The sequence below is a fragment of the Schistocerca piceifrons genome, chromosome 1, assembly GCF_021461385.2.
Source record: "Schistocerca piceifrons isolate TAMUIC-IGC-003096 chromosome 1, iqSchPice1.1, whole genome shotgun sequence".
Lineage (NCBI taxonomy): Eukaryota > Metazoa > Arthropoda > Insecta > Orthoptera > Acrididae > Schistocerca > Schistocerca piceifrons.
This window is the reverse complement of record NC_060138.1, coordinates 359222828-359248280: the sequence shown is the minus strand read 5'-3', so window position 1 is coordinate 359248280 and position 25453 is coordinate 359222828. Positions and strand designations below refer to the sequence as shown.

Here is a 25453-nt window from a genome sequence, read left to right as displayed (position 1 = left end):
AATTTTTCTTTTGTTTCCTTTACTGTTTGCTCAATATACAGATTGAACAACATCGGGGAGAGGCTACAACCCTGTCTTACTCCCTTCCCAACCACTGCTTCCCTTTCATGTCCCTCGACTCTTATAACGGCCATCTGGTTTCTGTACAAATTGTAAATAGCCTTTCGCTCCCTGTATTTTACCCCTGCCACCTTTAGAATTTGAAAGAGAGTATTCCAGTCAACATTGTCAAAAGCTTTCTCTAAGTCTACAAATGCTAGAAACGTAGGTTTGCCTTTCCTTAATCTTTCTTCTAAGATAAGTCGTAAGGTCAGTATTGCCTCACGTGTTCCAGTGTTTCTACGGAATCCAAACTGATCTTCCCCGAGGTTGGCTTCTACTAGTTTTTCCATTCGTCTGTAAAGAATTCGTGTTAGTATTTTGCAGCTGTGACTTATTAAGCTGATAGTTCGGTAATTTTCACATCTGTCAACACCTGCTTTCTTTGGGATTGGAATTATTATATTCTTCTTGAAGTCTGAGGGTATTTCGCCTGTTTCATACATCTTGCTCACCAGATGGTAGAGTTTTGTCAGGACTGGCTCTCCCACGGCCGTCAGTAGTTCCAATGGAATATTGTCTACTCCGGGGGCCTTGTTTCGACTCAGGTCTTTCAGTGCTCTGTCAAACTCTTCACGCAGTATCGTATCTCCCATTTCATCTTCATCTACATCCTCTTCCATTTCCATAATATTGTCCTCAAGTACATCGCCCTTGTATAGACCCTCTATATACTCCTCCCACCTTTCTGCTTTCCCTTCTTTGCTTAGAACTGGGTTTCCATCTGAGCTCTTGATATTCATACAAGTTGTTCTCTTATCTCCAAAGGTCTCTTTAATTTTCCTGTAGGCGGTATCTATCTTACCCCTAGTGAGATAGGCCTCTACATCCTTAAATTTGTCCTCTAGCCATCCCTGCTTAGCCATTTTGCACTTCCTGTCGATCTCATTTTTGAGACGTTTGTATTCCTTTTTGCCTGTTTCACTTACTGCATTTTTATATTTTCTCCTTTCATCAATTAAATTCAATATTTCTTCTGTTACCCAAGGATTTCTACTAGCCCTCGTCGTTTTACCTACTTGATCCTCTGCTGCCTTCACTACTTCATCCCTCAAAGCTACCCATTCTTCTTCTACTGTATTTATTTCCCCCATTCCTGTCAATTGCTCCCTTATGCTCTCCCTGAGTCTCTGTACAACCTCTGGTTCTTTTAGTTTATCCAGGTCCCATCTCCTTAAATTCCCACCTTTTTGCAGTTTCTTCAGTTTTAATCTACAGGTCATAACCAATAGATTGTGGTCAGAGTCCACATCTGCCCCTTGAAATGTCTTACAATTTAAAACCTGGTTCCTAAATCTCTGTCTTACCATTATATAATCTATCTGATACCTTTTAGTATCTCCAGGGTTCTTCCATGTATACAACCTTCTCTTAAACCAAGTGTTAGTTATGATTATGTTGTGCTCTGTGCAAAATTCTACCAGGCGGCTTCCTCTTTCATTTCTGTCCCCCAATCCATATTCACCTACTATGTTTCCTTCTCTCCCTTTTCCTACACTCGAATTCCAGTCACCCATGACTATTAAATTTTCGTCTCCCTTCACAATCTGAATAATTTCTTTTATTTCATCATACATTTCTTCAATTTCTTCGTCATCTGCAGAGCTAGTTGGCATATAAACTTGTACTACTGTAGTAGGTGTGGGCTTCGTATCTATCTTGGCCACAATAATGCGTTCACTATGCTGTTTGTAGTAGCTTACCCGCATTCCTATTTTCCTATTCATTATTAAACCTACTCCTGCATTACCCCTATTTGATTTTGTGTTTATAACCCTGTAGTCACCTGACCAGAAGTCTTAGTCCTCCTGCCACCGAACTTCACTAATTCCCACTATATCTAACTTCAACCTATCCATTTCCCTTTTTAAATTTTCTAACCTACCAGCCCGATTAAGGGATCTGACATTCCATGCTCCGATCCGTAGAATGCCAGTTTTCTTTCTCCTGATAACGACATCCTCTTGAGTAGTCCCCGCCCGGAGATCCGAATGGGGGACTATTTTACCTCCGGAATATTTTACCCAAGAGGACGCCATCATCATGTAATCATACAGTAAAGCTGCATGCCCTCGGGAAAAATTACGGCTGTAGTTCCCCTTGCTTTCAGCCGTTCGCAGTACCAGCACAGCAAGGCCGTTTTGGTTATTGTTACAAGGCCAGATCAGTCAATCATCCAGACTGTTGCCCTTGCAACTACTGAAAAGGCTGCTGCCCCTCTTCAGGAACCACACATTTGTCTGGCCTCTCAACAGATACCCCTCCATTGTGGTTGCACCTACGGTAGGGCTATCTGTATCGCTGAGGCACGCAAGCCTCCCCACCAACGGCAAGGTCCATGGTTCATGGGGGGGGGGGTGGGTATGTACAATAACAAAACTTTATTTTCATATTGGTATAATGACTATAATTAAATAAATAATAAATCTCTTATGGTTTCCTACTGGCTGCAAATATTTTTTTTAATAGATGCCATTTCAGTGATGGGTGTGCCAGTTTAAATTAGTGCTATCACCAGCAACTGAATTCAGGTCCATTGCACGAAAATTCTGAAAGCCACCATATAGACACAGATGGGAGTATTATCTTTATGACACGAGTAAAATGCTTCTTGTTGGATGTTATTAACCGCAATGCATTTTGACAAATAAATTGCAACTGCTTTTCACTGCAATATACTGAGCACTTTGTCAATGCTCAGTGATGGCAAATAAATTGCTTATGAGATAGTATCCTGCACCCAAAGGCATTACTGCACTGTGGCATCAAGGCAGGCCTTCTGGTAGCTTTGCCGGCAATGCTTGCTCCGTCTACCAGTACAAGACATCAGAATAATTTCTTCAGTCCACACACAATATAAAAATGGATATAAAAGAGCTAGTAGCTGTGCTGTGTGCATGAAATTGAATTAACAAGATAATGCATAAAAGGAAGCAGTTCTGGGTATGTGCCTTCCCTACTGATTGTGACATAAATGGGTTATTGCACACACTGCACAACAATTTAAGAAACTATTGTGATAAATTTTTCAGTGATGTGAGAATGTTGGTGCGTTCATTCAATGAGTTATTGGAAATCTGCTGAGATGAACTGAAAAAAAGTTGGAAGAAACCATTTTTGTGACATTAATGTCTATTCAGTTGCTTTTATTTGTTGTTTACAGTGATTTTTACAATTTTAGTTATAACTGCAATGTATGCATAAAAGGATTTTTTTATTTAAAAAACAAACATTCTTTATTACAAACATTTGAAACAAAAAGTAGACAACCCATGTCATTTGTTTACATGTCTTATTACTTAAAATACAGTAACTCTCTCACATCCAATTTATTGGACCTATTTTTTGTGACACTTGGTGTAGCAGGAGTCATAGCTGCACCATTTTCGTCCATGAGTAGGTTTTGAAGAAAACTTCCATAAAACAGGTAGTAATGTGCTTTGACTGAGTTGTGAAGTTCTTGTGACTGGAGTGGTACACCAGGAACAGGTTGTGAGGAAACTGTTGTTGTTGTGATGATTTTCTGTCCCAAGACTGGTCTGATGCAGCTCTCCATGCTACTCTATCTTGCATCAGTCTCTTCATCTATGAATAACTACTGCAAACTACATTTTTCTGAATCTGCTTACTATATTCAACTCTTGGTCTCCCTCTTCAATTTTTACCCTCTAAGCTTCCGTCCAATACTAAATTGGTGATCCGTTAATGTCTCAGAACATGGCCTATCAATTGATCTCTTCTTTTGGTCGAGTTGTACCACAAATTCCCTGTCTCCCCAACTCTGTTCAGTATCTCCTCGTTAATTACATGATTGACCCATCTAATGTTCAGCATTCTTTTGTAACACCACATTTCAAAAGCTTCTATTCTCTTCTCGTCTAAACTGTTCATCATCGATGTTTCACTTCCAGACATGGCTACCCTTGAAACACATCCCTTTAGAAATGATTTCCTAACACTTAAATCTATATTTTATATTAACAAATTCCTCTTCTTCAGAAATGTTTTTCTTGCCATTGCCAGTCTACATTTTATATCCTCTCTACTTTGGCCATCATCAGTTATTTTTCTGTCTAAATAGCAAAACTCATCTACTACTTTAAGTGTCTCATTTCCTAATCTAATTCCCTTAGCATCATCTGATTTAATTCCACTACATTCATTATCCTCGTTTAGCTTTTGCTGATGTTCATTTTATATTCTCATTTCAAGACACTGCCCATTCTGTTTAAATGCTCTTCCAAGTCCTTTGCTGTCTGTGACAGAATTACGTCATTGACAAACCTCAAAGTTTTTACTTCTCCCTGAATTTTAATTCCTAATCCAAATTTTTCTTTGTTTTCCTTTACTGCTTGTTTAATGGACACTTAGAAACGATAATTTCTACATTCTCCAACTGGCCATTGCCATGAAAGTGTATTGTTATAAGTAGTTTGAATATGAGTATGAGGAGTGCATTATTTTAACTGGGCTTCATTTTGGCGCTGATGGTTCTAATTTTAGTGTTCGTATTCTTTTCTTTGGGAATGCTTTGAAATAGTTTCAGTAGAAAGAATAAAAATATTTTGGCTTCATCCTCCTCTGCTCGCTGCTCATGTAATTTCCTTTGCTGTATACCTGAATTAAGCACCTTAATTATTGGGCCATCGTTGTCTTCTTCCTGATTTATTTTTTAATTTTTCATAATGCAGCCACACAATGTACGGCTGTCGTTTCATATTCATGTGCATCTTCAGTTTGTTCTTGTTCTCTTATTCTGGTAACAATCTGGTGAATCATCAACTGGCTTAACATATATATTCACTCTTCCTTATGGATGCACTTGACCCTGACTTTACGGATTTCCTGTGGTGCAGTTCATGACCAAAAGAACCCCTGAGATTCTTCCTTTGCTTCTGTAACAAAAAATGAATATCTTAGGTATTAAAGCAGAGGAGGACAATGTGTGCTTGCACTGAGAGACAGATTTACAGAGCATTTTTGTTAAACATTATCCTCTTAATTTGCAAACTACTTATGTTCATTAAAATGAAGTAAATTGAAATAAAATGTTTTTGAAAGACACAGATTTTCTTACATTCCAAAGTCAATTTTTTCCTAAAGATTTTCAGGATTAGTTCCCAACATGTTTTTTTCAGTTTGCAGTTTGAATAGTACTGAGATTAAGTGTCTCAGATTGCTGACCTCATCTGAATCTTACAGATAAAAGATTCAGTGTCAAAACTTTCCACAACGCACACATGGAGTTCGAATGAAACTACATACTGGTGAGCGACAGGTTGTGCGTGGTGGTTCAGGTGGTGTTCTGCTGCAGGAATGACCGTAAGCCACTGTGTGTTCAACTGGCAGTGCAGTCCACAGGCAGACCTGCTGGCAAAACCTTTTGGCAGCTGCTCTGCCAGCAAAGCTGCCACACTCAGGTAGATGCCAGCTGCAAGCAGGAGGCTCCAATGTGTCATATGCACTGTGTCTGATGTCTCTGCCAGTAGAGCTGTCATGGCATCCCAGTGTGGTGGGCCCCAACCAACTGTGGTTAACCTTTTTTCACTCCCAACTTCATAGCCAGCTTCAATGTCACTACCAAGTTTTTAGTGAAATTAATAGGAAGTGGTAAGAAAGCTGCTGTGAACCCTTGCAATAACAGCCACAGACCGGTAGCTTTAGTGTGGTGACATGTGGGTCAGAATAATGGGTACACAGCAGTGGTAATAGCTGTAACGGGCATTTCGATATTACCGTGCCAGGGAGAGATTCTTGTTAATGGGCCGTGTGACTAGGTACTGGGTTTTGATGCAACAAATGCATGTCAGAGGCATATAAATAGCTCTGAATTTTGAGACAGGGGCCCTTCCGAGTCCAGCAGCACTACCACAATCACGCAGTATGGTGAGATGACTGGGTGTCGTCAGTAGCAGCAATGAGCTCAACTCCAGGTGGGGCCACCCACTGGCAGCACTGAGCTCATTGCAGGACTTGCTCCCAGTGCTACTGGTCTGCCTTATGAGCTAGCCACTATCTGGTTCCTGCTGGTGGGAAGTGGATCACATCAGTCACCACACGCCACTACGGTGAACACGTGTGGGTCCGAGCCACAAGAAGGAGCCATTCACCGAGTGGAATTCTGTTCAACACACATGCAGTGCCACTGAAATCATAGCCGGGGCCTACTGGGGCTGCCAGTCATCCTCGGCCTGCCACCAGCATTGCCGGGCACCTATGTGAGCATCTTTTTGCCTGACGGAAGCAGCCAACAATGAGCCAACACTGGCAAGGGTCAACAGAGTGAGGCGTGTTTGCCTCATGGAGCAGTAACACAGTTTATAATGGAAGTTGAATAAACATTTTACTTTTGCTCAGCAGTGTATCTACTGGGCCTCCTGGCCTGTTTTCTCCACCACTCACCCCCTTGAATGCAACTCCACTCAAAAGAGTGTTCCCGGCATTTGGCACCACCTATACAACAGTGTCATCTAAACAGTTTGGTAGCAACACTTGATTCTAGACCACAATGTAGAGATTGGGAAAAATGAGAATATTAACACATCAAGAACTGGGTTCTCGAGAAACAAAAGTGATTGAATACACATCGAGAACTGAAACTGTAATGAGGTCAGCAGCATATCTCCTTTTTGTTTTTTTTGTATTTAGTGATCAATGTGTGTCCCTTTGTTGTAAGAAGGATACAGGCTATACCTTTCAGACGCTAACTATCCACTGTAGTACTAAAAACAAAGATGAAAGTCTGCTGCATTAGAAACTAGTGTTCAGCAACGATAAATAATAAGTCTTGGTTCAAGCAATCATTGTAACTACATTCTCCATATGTTTTCAATGTGTTTTAATTTGGAAACTATTGTAAAATGTTGCTGGTTTCCTCTACTCATTTCCACTTGTGACGAAGCAAGCTGGGATATTTTTACTTCTCCTTTTGTTTTGCCATCTGCCTCCTTAAATTCATTTTTTTTCATTTTTGACTAATTACTATTAACATACATGAGTATAATCTGCATTTCCATAAAAGAAAAAGGTTGGCCCTCAGTTTTAAAGAATATAACACCAGATCTAATTTCGTGCTTAGTTTTAGGTAGGTAATTGAGTTTCTAATTTATTTTGCCAATTCCTAGTTAGTATCTTTCATTATAGGGTGAAATTAGTAATTGTTTCGTAACTTAAATTCTATTGTTTACATATAAACAAATGTAAATTCTGTACTAAGTATAAACATTTGGAGGAAGAACTACTAGTAATCTTAAAGTATCTATTTGGCTCTCTTGGAAAACATCTTAGCAAAGCCAGCCCTTAATTAATTCCAAAGTAATTAACAGTTTTGTCATAAGTATTGTTTGTGTAACAATATATGTTAATTTCATGTTTAAACAAATAATTCAGCTTAACCCTTGCAGTAGAAGAAACTGTTGGTTCGCGAACCAATTTTTTGAAGTATTCTGTTAATTTAATGAGTTAAGTTTTAATTGTAATTTCTGTAAATTAAACTTTGAACAATGTGTAGTTTCAGCAAATGTGGTTAGGTTTTTACTGCTTGTAGATGTTCGATGGTAAACTAGTGTAGCAGTATGTGGATGTTTGCCTGCAAACTATTAATGAGGCTTATGGGAAGTTTAACAAATAGTGCACTGGATATATATAACTGAGTATTATTGGGAGGGTTGTGAACAGTGAAAGTAAAAGACTGTGGAATGCAACTGTGCATCTGTCAGCTACATCATTAACAGTAGACAGTAGTTGCACTTCCACCCCCTATTTTTTTTAGCAATTACATAGAGACTGAGGACAACAAGCAAAGAATTAAAGCAGACAAGCCGTCACACACTCTCCAAATTGAAGATATATGAAGAAATATACATTTATTTTAATCTGCACATAATTGGGAACTACATTCAAATAGGAAATCCTTTTTCCATTGGAACTTATTTTGTGGCATGAACAACACATCCATTTCAAATCTACCATTGCTTGCACTATCATTATTATCCCTATAGATGTCACACTCAGCAACGGCATGCAGATGCTGGGCCTGTACTTGCCACCATAACCATACCAGTCACTTACTCTGCACTGAGAAGTTTTAGAGAAGGAGAGCCCCTCCATCACTGCACTGGGCATGATGATGAGCACCAAAAGCTCTACTGTCACATCTACATCCACATCTATACTCTGCAAACTACTGTGAGGTGCATGGCAGATGGTATGTCCCATTGTATCAGTTATTAGGGTTTCTTCCTGTTCCGTTCATGTAGGTAGTGTGGGAAGAATGATTGTTTGAATGCCTCTGTGCGTGCACTAATTATTCTAATCTTACCCTCATGAACCCTTTGTGAGCAATACATGGGGGGGTTTTAGTATATTCCTAGAGTAATCATTTAAAGCCGGTTCTTGAAACTTTGTCAATAGACTTTCTCAGGTTAGTTTATGTTTATCTTGAAGAGTCTTACAGTTCAGTTCCTTCAGTATATCTGTGACATTCTCCTACAGATTAAACAAACTTGTGACCATTCATGCTGCTCTACTCTGTATACACTCAGCATCCCCTGTTAGTCCTATCTGGTTCGGGTCCCACACACTTGAGCAATATTCTAGAACTGATCACACAAGTGATTTGTAAGCAATCTCCTTAGTAAACTGATTGCACTTCCACAGTATTCTACCAATAAACCAGAGTCTACCACTTGCTTTACCCGCAACTGAACCTATGTGATCATTCAATTTCTTATCCCTACAAAGTGTTACAACCAGGTATGAGTTGGCCAATTCCAACATTGGCTCATTGATATTATAGTCATAGGATACTATGTTTTTTTGTTTTGTGAAGTGCACAATTTTACATTTCTTAATATTTAGAGCAAGTTGCCACTCTCCACACCACATTGAAATCGTATCAAGATCTGACTATATATATATGCAGCTTCTTTCATGTAGTACTTCATTATAGGTAACTGCATTGTCTGCAAAAAGCTTGATTTTACTATCAATATTATCTGAAAGGTCATTAATTCAAGTGTGAATAGCAGGGGACCCAACACACTTCCCTGGGGCACACCTGAAGGTACTTCTACATCTGACAATGACTCTCCATCCAAGATAACATGCAGAATCTTCCCTACCAAAAAGTCCTCAATCCAGTCACTAATTACACTCGATACCCCATGTCGTCACACTTTTGACAATAAGTGTAGGTGTGATACTGAGTCAAATGCATTTCAGAAATCAAAAAGTACTGCATCTATCTGGTTGCCTTGATACAGAGCTTTCAGTATGTCATGTGAGAAAAATGCAAGTTGGGTTTCACATTATTGATGTTTTCAAAATCTATGCTGGTTGGCACTGAGAAGGTCATTCTGTTCAAGATACCTCATTATCTTTAAGCTCATAATATGCTGTAAGTTTCTACAACACAATGATGTCAAGGATATTGGACAGTAGTTTTGTGGATCACTTCTACTACCCTTAGAAATGGGCACAGTTTTTTGTTTGAGGGCTCTACAATAGATTACAATTAGGGGCTAACTCAGTTGCAAATTCAATATAGAATCTGAAAGGGATACTGTCAGGGTCTGGAGCTTTATTCAATTTTAAGGATTTCAGCTGTTTCTCAACACCAATGAGACTAAGTCTTATTTCTGTGAAAAGTGTTAGTGTGCTACTCAAGGATTCTCAATATGCAGGTCTATGTTATTGTCCTATATCTGGGTGCAATCAACCACTAATATGGCCTCATCAAGGAGATGGTGGGCAGAAAGTGATTGAAGGGTAGCAATTTAAAGATAGTGGGGTGGGGGGAATGCTATGGCAAGTAGGGTTACTAACAGATTTGCACCAATATTGACAGTTCATGAGTGGATCTTAGGAAATGTTAGTAGAGAGGTGTTATCATTATAGCTGGACTCTGACAATATCTCCTGGGCCTGCTGCGGCCTGAGTGTAACTGTGACATGACAAAGTATTCATCAGAGACGTCAGTTTGGTTATCCAATTCACCACTCATTGTGTAGGGTCATGTGGGGTTTGTTTGTGATTGTGCTGGTTAGTAGGCTGTACGAGCACAGCTAGCAAGGCTACTAAAGTTTGCTGTATTACAGGGGTTTGTTAATATTGTGTTACCTGTGTGCTTAGTTTAAGTATACGATAGATAGTTAATTTTCCCTAAGAAAAAGTGTTTTTAGGTGATTGCACTTTCACCTGTGGTTGTCATCATAGTTCCCCAGATTCAGGACAAACCTCCACAAGCGTATTGAGTCAGAATTCATTATGTAAGTCTGTGGTACGTGTGTATCTTGGGGCATTGTTCTGTATGACTTACAGGTGGCGCTGATGTGTTGGAGCTGCATAACACCAGGTTGGAGCTGCATATAACATCAGTAGTCTATTATGAGGCCTGTCTAAAAAGTATCCGACCTTTGGCTAAAAAAAATATTTCGAGTACCTGACAGGGCTGGGACCCTAATCCCCTTCAAAGTATGCCCCTTGTGCTCACACACACTTAGACCACCGATCCTTTCACTGCCGGAAACACCTCTGGAAGTCCTCTTTTGGAATGGTGTTCAGCTCTGTTGTCGTGTTCCACATTATCTCTTCTCTACTCTCAATATGCGATCCTTTCAGTAGTGTCTTCAATTTTGGAAACAATGAGAAATCACAAGGAGCCATGTCTGGAGAGTAGGGAGGTTGGCGAATGGCTGTAATTCCATGTTTGGCCAAGAAATTTTTGATCAAGTGGGATGAATGCACAAGAGAATTGTTGTGATGCAGTTGCCAGTTTTTTGCCATCCACATGTCTGGTCTTTTGCGTCGAACTGCATCACGGAGTTACCAGAGGACATCTTGATAGTACTTCTTTGTCACTGTTTGTCCTTTGGTGCATATTTGTGATGTACAATTCCACGGACATCAAAGAAGACAGTTAGCATCACCTTGATTTTGCTTGGCACCTGCTCCACTTTCTTCAGCCTTGGAGACTCGGGATGCTTCCATTGCAACAACTGTCTTTTTGTTTCTGGGTCATACCTGTACACCCATGACTCATTTCCAGTTATCATGGTGCTCGGAAACCCAGGATTACTGTTGGTGGTGTCCAGAAGGTCCAGTGCAACTTCAAAACAGAGGTCTGTTTGTTCCGGTGACAACAACTTGGGCACAAATTTCACAGTCACTCGGTGCATGTTCAAATCATCATGCAAAATTGCATGTGCAGAATCTTCACTCACTCCAACCTCTTGGGCAATCTCCCACATGGTCAAACAACAATTTGCCATGACCAAATTTTGCACACTCTCAACAACAGCTGCACTCTGAGCAGTTTGGGGCCTGCCAGAATGCTGGTCACTCTTCGCTGATGTGCAGCCATTTTTGAATCAGTTGAACCACTCTTTAATTTGTGTTGCACCCATCGCATTTCTCCAAACACCTGCTGAATCTTACGAATTGTTACGCTTTGAGAATCACCAAGCTTTTGACAAAATTTGATACAGTATCTTTGCTCAACACATTTAGTCATCTTGAGAGAATCAGTATTCCAATGAACATGTTGTGTAGCACCTCACTCAGCAACCGACAGGCAGCAACTAATGCACTGGAAGGCAGGGACAAAATTCATGCATGCGCATAAAGGTCTCTTCTTTTACTGTGTACAGTGGCACCATGCTATTGTCTTTATTTTGCACGAGAAAATCTAAGGTTGGATACTTTTTAGACAGACCTCGTATGTGTTATGTACATGGACCTTGACAGCTTTCTATTCCGTGTGCTTTGCTTGTTAAGCATAGGATACACTTGTTTGAGTATCATATGCACTTTGTTGGCAAGGTGTCGTATGTGGTCTAGCCAAGTGAGTTTCCAGTTCAGCCAGACACTGAGGTATCTGTCTTTCTCATGGAAACATATTTAGCATGTTTGTAGTGTAATTTGTCTGCAGTATTGTTGTTTATGCAGTTATTTCAGTCCATATGCAAACAGAACTGCCTCACACCTGTCAGCATTAACTTTGATACACCATTTCTGCAACCAGAGCTCAGCAGTTTTGAGTGATGTCTGTAGACATAAGTTAATGTTTGATGTTTTTCAATATTGCACTAGGATGGCAGCATATCTGTTTAGATGGCAACCAACATATTATATGTTTCTGAAATATCATTAATATAGAGGTTAAACAACAGGCGCCCCAGCATGTTGCCTTGGAATAGTCCAACTTGAATGCCTTGTCATCTTAATTGCTTACCATCAGTGTCAGTGTTGAAACTACTGTTTGTGTGGAATGATTGTATGAGACACATTTGTCTGATGGGCTAACTAGCATTACTGAGTGTGTGGATGAGGCCATTGTACCAGACATAATCGGAGGCTTTTTTGATATCCAGGAATGCAGCCCCTATTGCTTTGCTGGTGTTGTGGCCGCCTTTATGTGTTCTATTACATGGATGAGTTGTGTTGTAGAAGTGAAATTGCTCTGGTCCCAGGCTGTTGATGCAGTGGCTAGTGAGTCATTTTAGAATCACCTTCTCAATAGTCTTACTGAGTGAGTTAATCAAACAGGGAATTGTTATTGTTGTTGGTTAGCATTTATGTGTGTTAAATATTCTATAGCTTCAACTCCTTGAGGACACAGTTTTGAATGTCACCAGGGTCAGAAGCTTTCCTAACTGAGGAATGCTTAATAGCCAGTGTTATTTCAAATACCTCAAAGACCATGAAAGCCAGGTCCAAGAGCAGTTTACCACACTGGGGCATACAGAAACCCAAATGTTCCTAGGTTCCTTAGCTGCGTCTACCCCTATTTCCAGTATACTGACAAAGATTGTTGTGACATCCACAACCCCCTGCATATGTTTTCAATTTTTTCTCTTGGATTTTGATAATTATTGTTGAAAGCCAGTGGAACATTTCTTAGGATAATTCCATACTGTTATTATGGAAGTAAAGTACATTTTTAAATACATACATCTTTCAATGCAACATTGTATTTTGTACAACAAATGAACTAGGTAAGGTTCAGCAGGCACAAAATGGATGTGATTACTAATCCAGAACTTTGGTGTCATTTCCTACACATGCACACGTACAAGAACTGAGAAGTGAGTCCTGAGAGGCAGGATATGAGCAGCAAGAATGGAGAAGTGAGAATTAATAACTGAAGACTGAGACGTACGGTCAATTCTCCAGAACACCGAGAACTCATTGGAATCGAGAACTATCACTATAGCAGTGTCCAACTGGTCTGTTAGAATGCCGTTGCCCCATACTAGTACACTGTTCTATGTCTGTTTGTCCACCACCTTTGTGAAATTACTCTGTGTTTTTTTATTGACTTTGTAACAATAAACAAAAAGACCTAAATATGTCTGAAAAAGAAAAAGAAACTATCTGGTGCACATGATCAAAAAAGAAAACCACAAGAAAAGAAGGAAAATGAAAAACAAGCTAAAGCTATGAAAGTTTCTTTTTTATGTTGGCTCCTACAGGTGCTGAAAAACTGTGTAAAGAGGTTATTTCTCCAAACAGAAACATTGTGGGTTTAGGATATGGCTTCCCTGCTGTCACAATGGTCTCTTCAGGCACTGAACTTTTGCTGGTGCAGATAAGAACTTATTTTAATTAATGGTTGCCACCCTGAGTTTCTTGTTTCTAAAAAATATGGATTTATATGAAAAATTGAATTTGAGACTGCTTTCATGGCCAAATGATTAGTGTTGCTGCCTTCAATGCAGAAGGACCCAGGTTTGATTCCTGGCACTGCCTAAATTTTTTCTGAGCTAGGGGGTCTGTTACAGGCCAAACGAGGAGTTGCTTGAATAAAGGAGCATTGGCATCATCAGTATCATCTACTTGCAAGAAACAAGTGCAGGGATTGGTGACATGATGATCACACATCTCACAATCATAGATCACTCGTATGTATGTTAGTCAGTTGGAACAGGCCTAAGGCCCAATCCTTGAGTGGTATGTTTTCATTGAATTTTATTACAAATGGCATTCAAAAAGTTTTGCACAGTCGTCTCTAATTTTTTTATTTTGTGCAGGAGGAGAATGAACTTTTTTGTGAACATACTTGGAACGTTTAGCTATACATTGAGCCTACACAATGTAGCCTCCATCAGATGGATGCATCTGGCCCAATGCTCTTTCCATGATGTGAATGCACTTCAGTAAAATTCTGGGGATTGACTTTTACACTATCGCTTGACACAGGAGATAAGGTCTTTCTCACTATCAAATGTGTTACCATGCAGGTGGGCCTTCAGACAACCAGAGTTAAAAATCAGACGGAACCAGTCCGGACTGCGGGAAGGATGAAGAACAACTTTCCAACCCATTTCCCTCATTTTATCCTGTGTCATAAGGGTTGTATGGGGTTTGGAATTGTCATGGTGTAGTCTGATGAGCTGACCCTGAAGCTGTGGTCTGTGGGTCTTGATGGCATGTCACAGCTTGTCCAATGACAAACAGTAATGATCCCAGTTAATTGTGGAGCCAGGTTCCAAAAAGTCAATGAAAATAACACCACACTGATCCCAGAAGAAGGAAACCATCACCTTTTGTCCTGCTCTTCGTGAAAGTCTTGGTTTCTTCTTCTGAGGGGAGCCCAAATGACACCACTCCATGGATTGGGTTTTGCTCTCAGGTTCGGACAAAAAAATCATGTTTCATCCTGGATAATGACGCCATCAAAACACTATTTCCACTCTTCAGTAAAGGTCTTCATGAGACCCTCGCACACATTCTTCCTCGTCATTTTCATTTCTCTTGTCAATAATCTAGTCGCCCAACGTGCACAGAATTTTCTGTACCCTAATTACTGTACCAGTGATCCCACACTATCCAATGACAAATGAGTTATTTCAGCAAGCTGTCATGTTGTCACACATCTGTCATTTTGGAGGGTTTGATCAATGGTCTCCATATTCACATGCGGTAGTCGATAGTCTTGTTCAGTAGAGAGAAGTCACCTCCTTTAAACCTCTGCAACCACCGCTGGATACTGCTGTGATCCACTGTGTCCTCCCCATAAACAGGAAGCAACTTCCTGTGAATCGATGTGGCAGAGACATCGCCAGTATTGAAGAGGAACTCCATCACCGACCATTGTCGCAACTAGACATCTACTTCACGGTCCATTATGGCTCACCTGTAAATAAAAGAAAATACTTTTATATACCAACTTATAGCTAAATGTTCCAAGTATGTTCACAAAAAAATTCATTCTCCTCCTGAAAAAAATAAAAAAATTACAGACGACTGTGCAAAACTTTTTGAATTCCCTTTGTCATATAGTCAGCAGATGGCTTTGTATTCAAAGAAGTAAAAGTAATTGGACCTTTAAAAATGACAAAACACAGCAAAGTCTTGACTCACAACCATCCACCTCTCCGTACCATAAAGCCTTGACAGAAATGGAGTTTTTTAACTGCATTGCAAGTGGGTGTCTGTCTTGATCCTGCTAAGTACCATGTGCAAATTCCTGTTGCATCATGAGAAACGTGGATTTCCTTCTGTACCATGTGCATTATTTCACTTTTTGAGTAATTAAGTAAATATTACAACATTTATCTTAAAATAGTCTTAACAGGAGCTCAAGTAATGACAACTAAAGTCTAAGGAAAAAGGAGGGGTGGGAGCACAAAACGATAAATCTTTTGTGTGGAAAAATGTCTTCAAAGCAGCTCTGCATATAATGCAACACCTATTCAAAATTATTCAGTTCAGGCCACTGGTCTTGTATTAGTACACTTACTAATTGAGTGTAAAGTGTGGGAAGTCTCACTGTCCTCCCATTACTTTCTCTCAAATAATATGCCACAAGATGTTTGATGCAAAAACCACACTTATTATACCAAACAGCAATATGTAGGGTTTTCCACACTCTGTGGGTGTTGCAAGTGAGACACACATTCACTCACTGTGGTGTTCCCAAGTTACCAGTGGCCCTTAACGAAGGGCCGAATACTCCAGGTAGTTACACCCAACAGAGCTGTAACAATTCTCGACAAAGAGCACATTATACTGGACAGTCTGACCTGTTTAGTTGCAAAATACAGCACTAGATGCCACTATGAATGGCAAAAATGAGTGACAGTACTCAACCACAACTTTTTTAGAAGTCACTGTAATCATCCAGATCTGATCTCAGAGTACAGATGACAGGCACTGTTTGTTACAGTGCCACAATCTGCAACTGATTGCGCTCTACTCCCTCAGTGGCTGTAGGGACAGCCTTTCAACGTGTTAACTGAGGCCTTCAGGCCTATACACTGAGTTCAGAAAGTGATCCTTTGTTAGGTTCTCTTTTGGTTATTTTAATTTACCACAACATAAACCCAACATGCAATGGGGGTTAATCTCCATTGTTTCAGTCAGTAACTGACTGCTTGACATAGCAAGGCATCATTACCATTGCATTAGTTCTCACACAGGTCACATCAGGGGAGCTAATTGCTGGTCAAGGTTGAACATATACTATTGGTTGATTCTTTCTTTACTCATCTTACTTTCATTTGACTTTGCAAGTCAGTTGTACACATCAAAATTGGTAATTACTGCACAAATAGCTCTGTCCATGACCACACAACAAGAGCTAGACTCAACTTACATTTACCAAGGAAAAATAAACATGAAACTCAAAACAGCATTTTCTACCAAGGATTAAAACTATACAATAAATAATCAAAAGAGATTAAAGAAACTGCAAAAATACACTTATTTAAAAAGGCAGCTAAAAAGTACCTGTTATGCAATACATTTTATGCATTGAAGGATTACTTAGATAAAACAGAGTAGGGGTTTGATGAAAAATGTTATACAAATAAATAATAAAAATGATTATAAAACATCCAACATTCCACTTAACACCTTCACATTATGTTTTTTCCTTCTTTTCTCCTTTCTAGAAATACTTACCCCTAAGCTGTGCATAGCACAATACTAATTTCTCTTCCTCTTTCTGATCTCAACATCTCATTCATTATAGAGTAATGCTGACTCAGTTTTTCAGGATAGCAAATGGGAAGTTGTGGTACAGAAAATGGCCCAGAGAGCACCAGTGTGTGTGTTTGTGCGTAGTGAGTGAAATGTTATGAAACAATGTGTGTATAATGTGTGCAGTGACTGATAGTGAGATATGAGTGAACAGTGTGGCATTACATTATTTAATAAGTTATTTGCAAAAAAAAAGTATTGTATACCAGGAGTAAATCTAATGATTGTCTCTAACTAGAAGTCTGTAAATGTATGTGTATATGAATTAGCTTATTTTAAATTGATCTTAACTTGTAAATACTTTGACATGTCCTATATCCTTGCAAAAAGAGATCTACAGATGAATAAAGCTACTACTACTACTATAAGTGTACATTTATTTTGAGGGCATATGTACACAAACACCAGGAATTATGTTGTATCTGCTGATAACAACATTTTAAATCATTACACTCCTGCTATTGCAGTTCCTCAGCAATGGATCACTCTCACCATACTTCCCTGTTCGTAATGACTTTTTTTTTTTTTTAAAGAACTAAGTCTACTCAATCTGAAAATTACATATCTCACAAACTGATTACACATATTTAGACAAACTGATTTTGCTGGTAGGTTGCAAAAAAATGTCAGGAGCTTCTTTACCAAATACTATATTTAACATGAATGCATAATTGGCATTTAATTAATAAAACATTCTACATTTAAAGCCCCAAATATGGATATTAAAACTTTGCTTTTTTCTTTCTCCTTTGATTTGTTTTAATAAAATCAGAATGATGTTATTTTCATTAACATTTTGTCTCATATTGGCTCAAAATTGTAACAATGTAAAACCCTGTTTCTTTTACAGTTGTATTGTTGAAAAAAAGCTATGAGTTCACATAGTTTCTACAATTCAATACTAAAATCCAGGATTGCTAGCTACTTATTGAACAGCCTATCTTTTGATTTTAAACTAAAAATCTAATTTATAACATATTGTCTTCAGACATACTTAAATATTCCATATCCTTGTTTACCTACATTCTTTGCCCATTAGTTTTCACAAAATAATAAATTATAAACAACTTCTACTCCAAGGAGCACTTTAAACTATGGAACAAAAATACTCTTCTACTTTGTGTATGATATTTCTGTCCTTATATCATCCCAGTATACAGCTACACACATTATTCAGAAGCTACCCACTATAATTTGGGATAGATCAAGCCTTGTATTTTTGAAAAATGTATCTAAAAGTGCTATATAAGAATAACTCTCATTAGCTCCATGTCTTCCTCAGACATAAGGCAACAGACCATAGACTTAGACTAACTCTCACTACCCCAATATATCAAATTGAACCATGCCTCAGTCCCCTTACAACAGTATACTTCATTATAATGTCATTTAAATCCATTGCAATTTGTTGTCTGATAGCTTCTTAATTTATGTACATCATTCTAGTTCAGCTTGCTTTTCTTAGGTGTGACAATGGCTAGTTTTCATACTGCCCACCAGTCACTGCAACCTCTCCAGCCAAGGAAGTTCCAGTTCTTGTCAGAGCCATAAGACATCTCTCCATATATCTTCAGACACAGTTACAACACATTTATCATTTCAATGACAGTATCCACTCTTCACTTGTACATTACTTGATGTATTGTAATCCTGGTGTGAACAGCTTATATATAGCATTTTCACCCAAGCAGGTGAAGGGTGTGGCACTGTCATTCTCAGCAGTGACAGCATCTCATATTTGTTCTGCATGGGAATGAATGTACAAACCTGAGTTCTGAGTGAGCCCTTCCATCCCCATACAGGATCTGTGGACTTACTGAGTGACACATTATACACAGTCAAGTAACAAGCCATGATAAGCTCTTTATTTCCTGATGAGGAGACAGTATCCATGGGAGAGGACAGTTCATACACTCATAGAAAGGTAATGGGGAGATGACACCAAACAGCATATTTAATTTCTATGTAACATTTTATTTTATTGTCAACAACTAATCTTTTAATTTGTTATTTACACTAGACTGTTTTTGCTTACCTGATTTTCTATTGAGATCAGATGTATAACCTCACCTGATAATTCCCTCACTGCAAGTATTTTCATATACTGGTCAAAATAATCAAAGTTATTTGTAAGTGTAAAGCAGAATGAAGTATGTTACTTCCATTTAAAATCCAAGTGTGTGCATGTGCATACACACACACACACACACACACACACACACACACACACACACATGCTGATAACCACAATACAATAGGCATACCATTATACATTCAGCCCTGCAGGAAATATGCCTTAATTATTATTTTGTGTAAAGTAAATTATATAATTCATTTTTCCTTTCAGAATTGCATAAGGAAGCCATGCATACAAGGAATATTATTCAAGGACCTTCGGAATTCCAGCCGGTGCCACAGTGTTCTCTTGGCCAACACCTTTATGAACGGTTACAGCTCCATGGTGGTAATGTTGCTCAGGTAGGACTAATAACATATAATAATGTATTCTGTGAATCACATCATGAAAGAGGATTTGCGAAATATGCAAAGGTTAAAGAAAGCAAACAAAATGGTATTTTGTATTGTGAATTACTGTAACACAGTGTACATGTAATCAGATCATTGTGACAGTCAGCCTCTTGTATTTTAGAAATGCTGCTACTATATTGATTTTAGGTTCTGCTGCTTACATTTAAGAATAAATAAAGTTTCATTCTACACCATATACTTTTTTCTGCACAGGCAGAGGTAAATATTTCTGTAGCTAAGTTGCATTCCATGTACAATCACATGAACATTGTATGTGATTAATTGAACTTCTTGAATAGATTTTAAAATGTTTGTCTGGCTGGGGCTTAAATGTAGATCTTAATTTAGGACCAGATGAAAGGACTGAATTATAGGAATGTCTGATAAATCAGTGGTAACACTGATTAGATGTTTTTAAGTTTGATAGCTCCAGTGCTTTTGAGACTGGACAAAAGTTATTAGATAACCTGTGTAAGTCAGAAGCAGTCTTATAGTACAGGCCATAAGATCCCAGCTAAGTTTGAAAAGAAAAAGGTTAAGAAGACCAAGAGGGTTTTAATGATAACTGGTAGTTAAGGAAAAATAGGAGCCATAACTGGTACAGAACTCTATGGCAGATGATCACTAGGTAACTGTTTCCTTTACACTGAGTGTAGGACTCAGTTAAACTACATGTGATTTAAGTTCTTTGGAGGAAGGTCTTGAAAAATAAGTTAAGTATTTTAAGTAAGAAGGCATATGGTTATACAATATAACTCCAATATAATATACTCCTATTTTCCATAAGGTTCTACTTACTGTGTCTAAATGCAGGTTAAGCTTCTGCCTAGTTTTATATGTTTGAGGATGATTTCTTTTCTTAAAAAAAAAAAAAAAATTATCCCTTTTGTGAAGATAGTATTTCCTTAAGGCAAGGGCAGTATTTTCAGACTTTTAAAAAGGGGTCTATAGAAACCCCTAAATATTGCTTGCTTTATACTTTAATAATCTTTTTCTGTATTTTAAATGTTTTATAACAAAAATTTGGAGTTCCTAAAAACTGATTTCATACATCCATAGCAGCTGTATACTGCCATGGATCATTGTCACCAGTGACAAGCAGCTTGTATTCTGAAAGAGAATTCTAACACTATACATAAGGGTACTGAATTTTTTTATTAAGAATGTTAAGTTTTATCTCCAACTTAAAATCGTCTTGAATACATATGACCAAAAATTTTGTACAACTCACATTTAAGCCATTTCTTCCTTCAGTGATGAAAACAAGGTTTTCGGGCTAGATGTTTATGTGCTGTGAAAGTTAACTGCTACACTTACTTCAGAATTTATAGTGAGCCATTGTGCTAAACTTTGCACCACCAGTGTTACAGTTTCCTGCAGATTTTCCTCACTGTGTGATCTGATTACAGTATTGGCGCCATCTGTAAAAAATACTGTTGTTCCATCATCTGTTTTGTTGGCCAAGTTATTTATATACAACAGAAATATGGTCTGGTCCCAGTACTGTTCATTACTGAAAGCTGGAAATTCTGTGTGTTTCACTGTCTTCATATTTTATTTCTGTAATCTGCTGATCATTGTTGAGGTATGACTGGATCCATCGTTTAGACTGGAATCTAATTCCATAATTACTTATGCAATAGAATGTCATTATTAATAACACTGAAGGTGTGATGTTCTGCTGGTTCTGTAACATGGTATAGGATGGTGATGTAAAGTCTGAACAGGAGCTAAGACTTCCCATTATATAGTCTTGCTCACCTTACAGTTTCAGCACACTTGCCAACCTCTCCCAATTGGACTTTGTTTCTTGAAGTGCTGTAGTTACTGCTGGAAGTTAAGTGTGCAAACCCAACATCCAATTCTCATAATAAATTTGATGCTCCTGATAGTCAACATATTATATTTTGTACTCTTGGGTGCAGTAACCATTAATTGTAAAGTTGTTTTAACATTTGAAACATCACAATTGTGTTGATGAGGACTAAGTCCACAAGTTGTCTCTCTTGCTTAACAGATTCCAATTGAGTGAATGTATAACAAGTTTTCTCTTGTCCCTATGACATTGTAGTCATCGTTGCAGCTGCTCTTCCTCTGTGGCCTGCACCATACCTCCAAGGCAGGAACCAACAACATGGAATAAATCACCCTACCAGCAGGTTCCGTGAACATGGTATGATGTTTATCTTTATCCTGGCTTGCAGATACATTGTGTCCATCCATCTCATTATACATGCACATAAACAAAACATTAATCCAAATAGTTCATTATCTAATTCATTAGGAAAAATAAGCTTTTTGTGTTACAGTACTGATTCCTCCCATGAGGTGAATGAAGGGGGATCACTCCTATGAAATACTAACAAAACAGTAAATATTCAAAGTTAAAAACTAGTTTTAACCTTTTCACTGCAACCATTAATACATGTGTCTCTTTTATGTAAAATCAAAGATGTACCTGTATCTCATTTATGATAAACAACTTACTCTTGTTTGCTATGTGTGGAATGCTCCACAGTGAACTGTAAACCACCAATTGTAGGAAAATATTTGCCCCAGCTTCACTATAATTAAGTTTCTTAACATTCCTACCAGATCATAATTCTTTCACTATGGATATGGGATGACAAATAATTATTACTCATACAGATCTTTTAACAGTTGTTTATAATATTTCTTGGATTTCTCTCATGAACTACTCATTACCAGCAGTCATTTAGTAGAATTGCCCATATTTCATCCAATCTAATGTGTTGCTTGCAGAACTCAGACTTTATTAGCAATGTTCATAAAACTTTTAAAAATCTCAGAGCAAGTGCTACACCTTGGGTAAGCCAGTGAATACAGTTTTTAATAAACAGATACAAGGAGGGTTCCACATGGAAGACTACTGAATTTAGTAAAGATGGAAGATAGTTAGGGTGCTACAAGAGGAAAAGAAAGAAAGGAAATGAAATACTAAAGGTGTTAGAACCTAAGAGGGAAAGAAGACAGACCCTAAAGACTGATACCCATCCCAACCCCCATCCCTGGATTTCCTCCCTTACAGATTTTTCACTGAGGAGCCAGAGGATGAAGTTGTTTGGCATGTCCTACAGAACAGACTTCCCCAGTTTCACCCAGACAGGCCCAAATAGTGATTATATCACATTTCTATTGAAGCCAAGTGGACATGGTAGCAACCTGACACAGTAATCACCTTTGCGTTTGTAAACTCCACATTCAAATTAAAACCAATTCCATTGATCAAATAACCAAAATCTCGCCTTAGAAAATCCTTATAAACCCATCAGTATTACTTATCATTTCCTCTAGAAGGAGTATACAAGACTCTACAAAACTCCCAGAGCTATACTGGGATATGGCCCTGTTTAGTTATTACAGGGAATATCACATTCATTGTTATGAGGCTAGTTGCCTCACCAAATACCTCCAGCATCCATAAACTGCCTCCAAACCAGGGGAGTTACATGGTTTAAACAGTTAACAACTACACTCCTGGAAATGGAAAAAAGAACACATTGACACCGGTGTGTCAGACCCACCATACTTGCTCCGGACACTGCGAGAGGGCTGTACAAGCAATGATCACACGCACGGCACAGCGGACACACCAGGAACCACGGTGTTGGCCGTCGAATGGCGCTAGCTGCGCAGCATTTGTGCACCGCCGCCATCAGTGTCAGCCAGTTTGCCGTGGCATACGGAGCTCCATCGCAGTCTTTAACACTGCTAGCATGCCGCGACAGCGTGGACGTGAACCGTATGTGCAGTTGACGGACTTTGAGCGAGGGCGTATAGTGGGCATGCGGGAGGCCGGGTGGACGTACCGCCGAATTGCTCAACACGTGGGGCGTGAGGTCTCCACAGTACATCGATGTTGTCGCCAGTGGTCGGCGGAAGGTGCACGTGCCCGTCGACCTGGGACCGGACCGCAGCGACGCACGGATGCACGCCAAGACCGTAGGATCCTACGCAGTGCCGTAGGGGACCGCACCGCCACTTCTCAGCAAATTAGGGACACTGTTGCTCCTGGGGTATCGGCGAGGACCATTCGCAACCCTCTCCATGAAGCTGGGCTACGGTCCCGCACACCGTTAGGCCGTCTTCCGCTCACGCCCCAACATCGTGCAGCCCGCCTCCAGTGGTGTCGCGACAGGCGTGAATGGAGGGACGAATGGAGACGTGTTGTCTTCAGCGATGAGAGTCGCTTCTGCCTTGGTGCCAATGATGGTCGTATGCGTGTTTGGCGCCGTGCAGGTGAGCGCCACAATCAGGACTGCATACGACCGAGGCACACAGGGCCAACACCCGGCATCATGGTGTGGGGAGCGATCTCCTGCACTGGCCGTACACCACTGGTGATCATCGAGGGGACACTGAATAGTGCACGGTACATCCAAACCGTCATCGAACCCATCGTTCTACCATTCCTAGACCGGCGGAAACTTGCTGTTCCAACAGGACAATGCACGTCCGCATGTATCCCGTGCCACCCAACGTGCTCTAGAAGGTGTAAGTCAACCACCCTGGCCAGCAAGATCTCCGGATCTGTCCCCCATTGAGCTTGTTTGGGACTGGATGAAGCGTCGTCTCACGCGGTCTGCACGTCCAGCACGAACGCTGATCCAACTGAGGCGCCAGGTGGAAATGGCATGGCAAGCCGTTCCACAGGACTACATCCAGCATCTCTACGATCGTCTCCATGGGAGAATAGCAGCCTGCATTGCTGCGAAAGGTGGATATACACTGTACTAGTGCCGACATTGTGCATGCTCTGTTGCCTGTGTCTATGTGCCTGTGGTTCTGTCAGTGTGATCATGTGATGTATCTGACCCCAGGAATGTGTCAATAAAGTTTCCACTTCCTGGGACAATGAAGTCACGGTGTTCTTATTTCAATTTCCAGGAGTGTATTTGGTGTCAGGCATTCCATAATCAGTTTCCTATCTTTCCAAACATGGAGAATAGCACACAAAACTCATACACTTGTGTCTTTTTTTATCATCATTAAGATAGCGTATGGTACAGATTAACAAACTCGGGTAAATTCATCTACTTTGCTACTTTGGAGGAACTTCAAAATTAACTGTACTAACTTCTGTAGTAACCTTCAATATACAGCTCTTTCTGCAGAAAGATTATCTCTACACAATCACTTAAGTATGAAATAGCATCCCTATTTATCTACCCTCCTTTTTCTCTTAGGTATATGTTATCCTTTTCCTCTAGGTCCACTTATCCTTCCTATCAGATCATACACACATACATACTACAGTACAATACTCTGTTAATAGTGTTTACAACTCTACCTTCTCCTTTGATACATTTATATTGAGGTAGCTACACCTAGTGTAGCCTTTATTCATACTGCTTTTTAATCTGTCTTGTGTGCTATAAGTATTTTACTCCGCTGTACATAGTCATTCACTATTGTAATTTTGAATGTTTCAATACATGCCCTCCTATTACATGGTGTTATAGTCATAGCTGGATGTTATCCCACCGTGCTTACAATATACAGGAGCTAACATCCAGATCCACTTAGAAAAAGAAGTAACTAGTCTAGGTTCTGTAATCTGTTTGCTGGCTACTGTTTGTTAATTCCTATTGTTTGCCACACACTAATGTAAAACTACATTAGTTGTAAAGGGATGTTTATTATGACATTTTTATGACTTATATCTTTTGATCTCATCTGTATTATAGAGACTTTTTTCCTTCCACTCAAAGGGTGTAATAAGAAAACAGCCTTTGGATGTGGGGTCCCTATGATTTTGTATGGAACTTCATAATGATGGAAAAACTTGCTCATTTCTTTATTTAACTATAAACTGTGATGA

At 39.3% G+C, this 25453-nt stretch overlaps 1 protein-coding gene across 5 annotated transcripts in view; it reads left to right on the top strand.

The window, feature by feature from the left end:
* LOC124785145 (luciferin 4-monooxygenase) overlaps positions 1-25453 on the top strand; it is a 345708-nt gene that overhangs the window by 201924 nt on the left and 118331 nt on the right. For 4 of the 5 annotated variants that reach the window (XM_047254157.1, XM_047254155.1, XM_047254158.1 and 1 more), the window contains exon 2: positions 19430-19560. In XM_047254157.1, the coding sequence (XP_047110113.1) occupies positions 19447-19560 (114 nt within the window). In that variant the 5' untranslated portion in view covers positions 19430-19446. Of the gene's footprint in view, positions 1-19428; positions 19561-21682; positions 21785-25453 lie in introns of those variants that run through there. The other variant, XM_047254159.1, reaches the window with a different exon arrangement.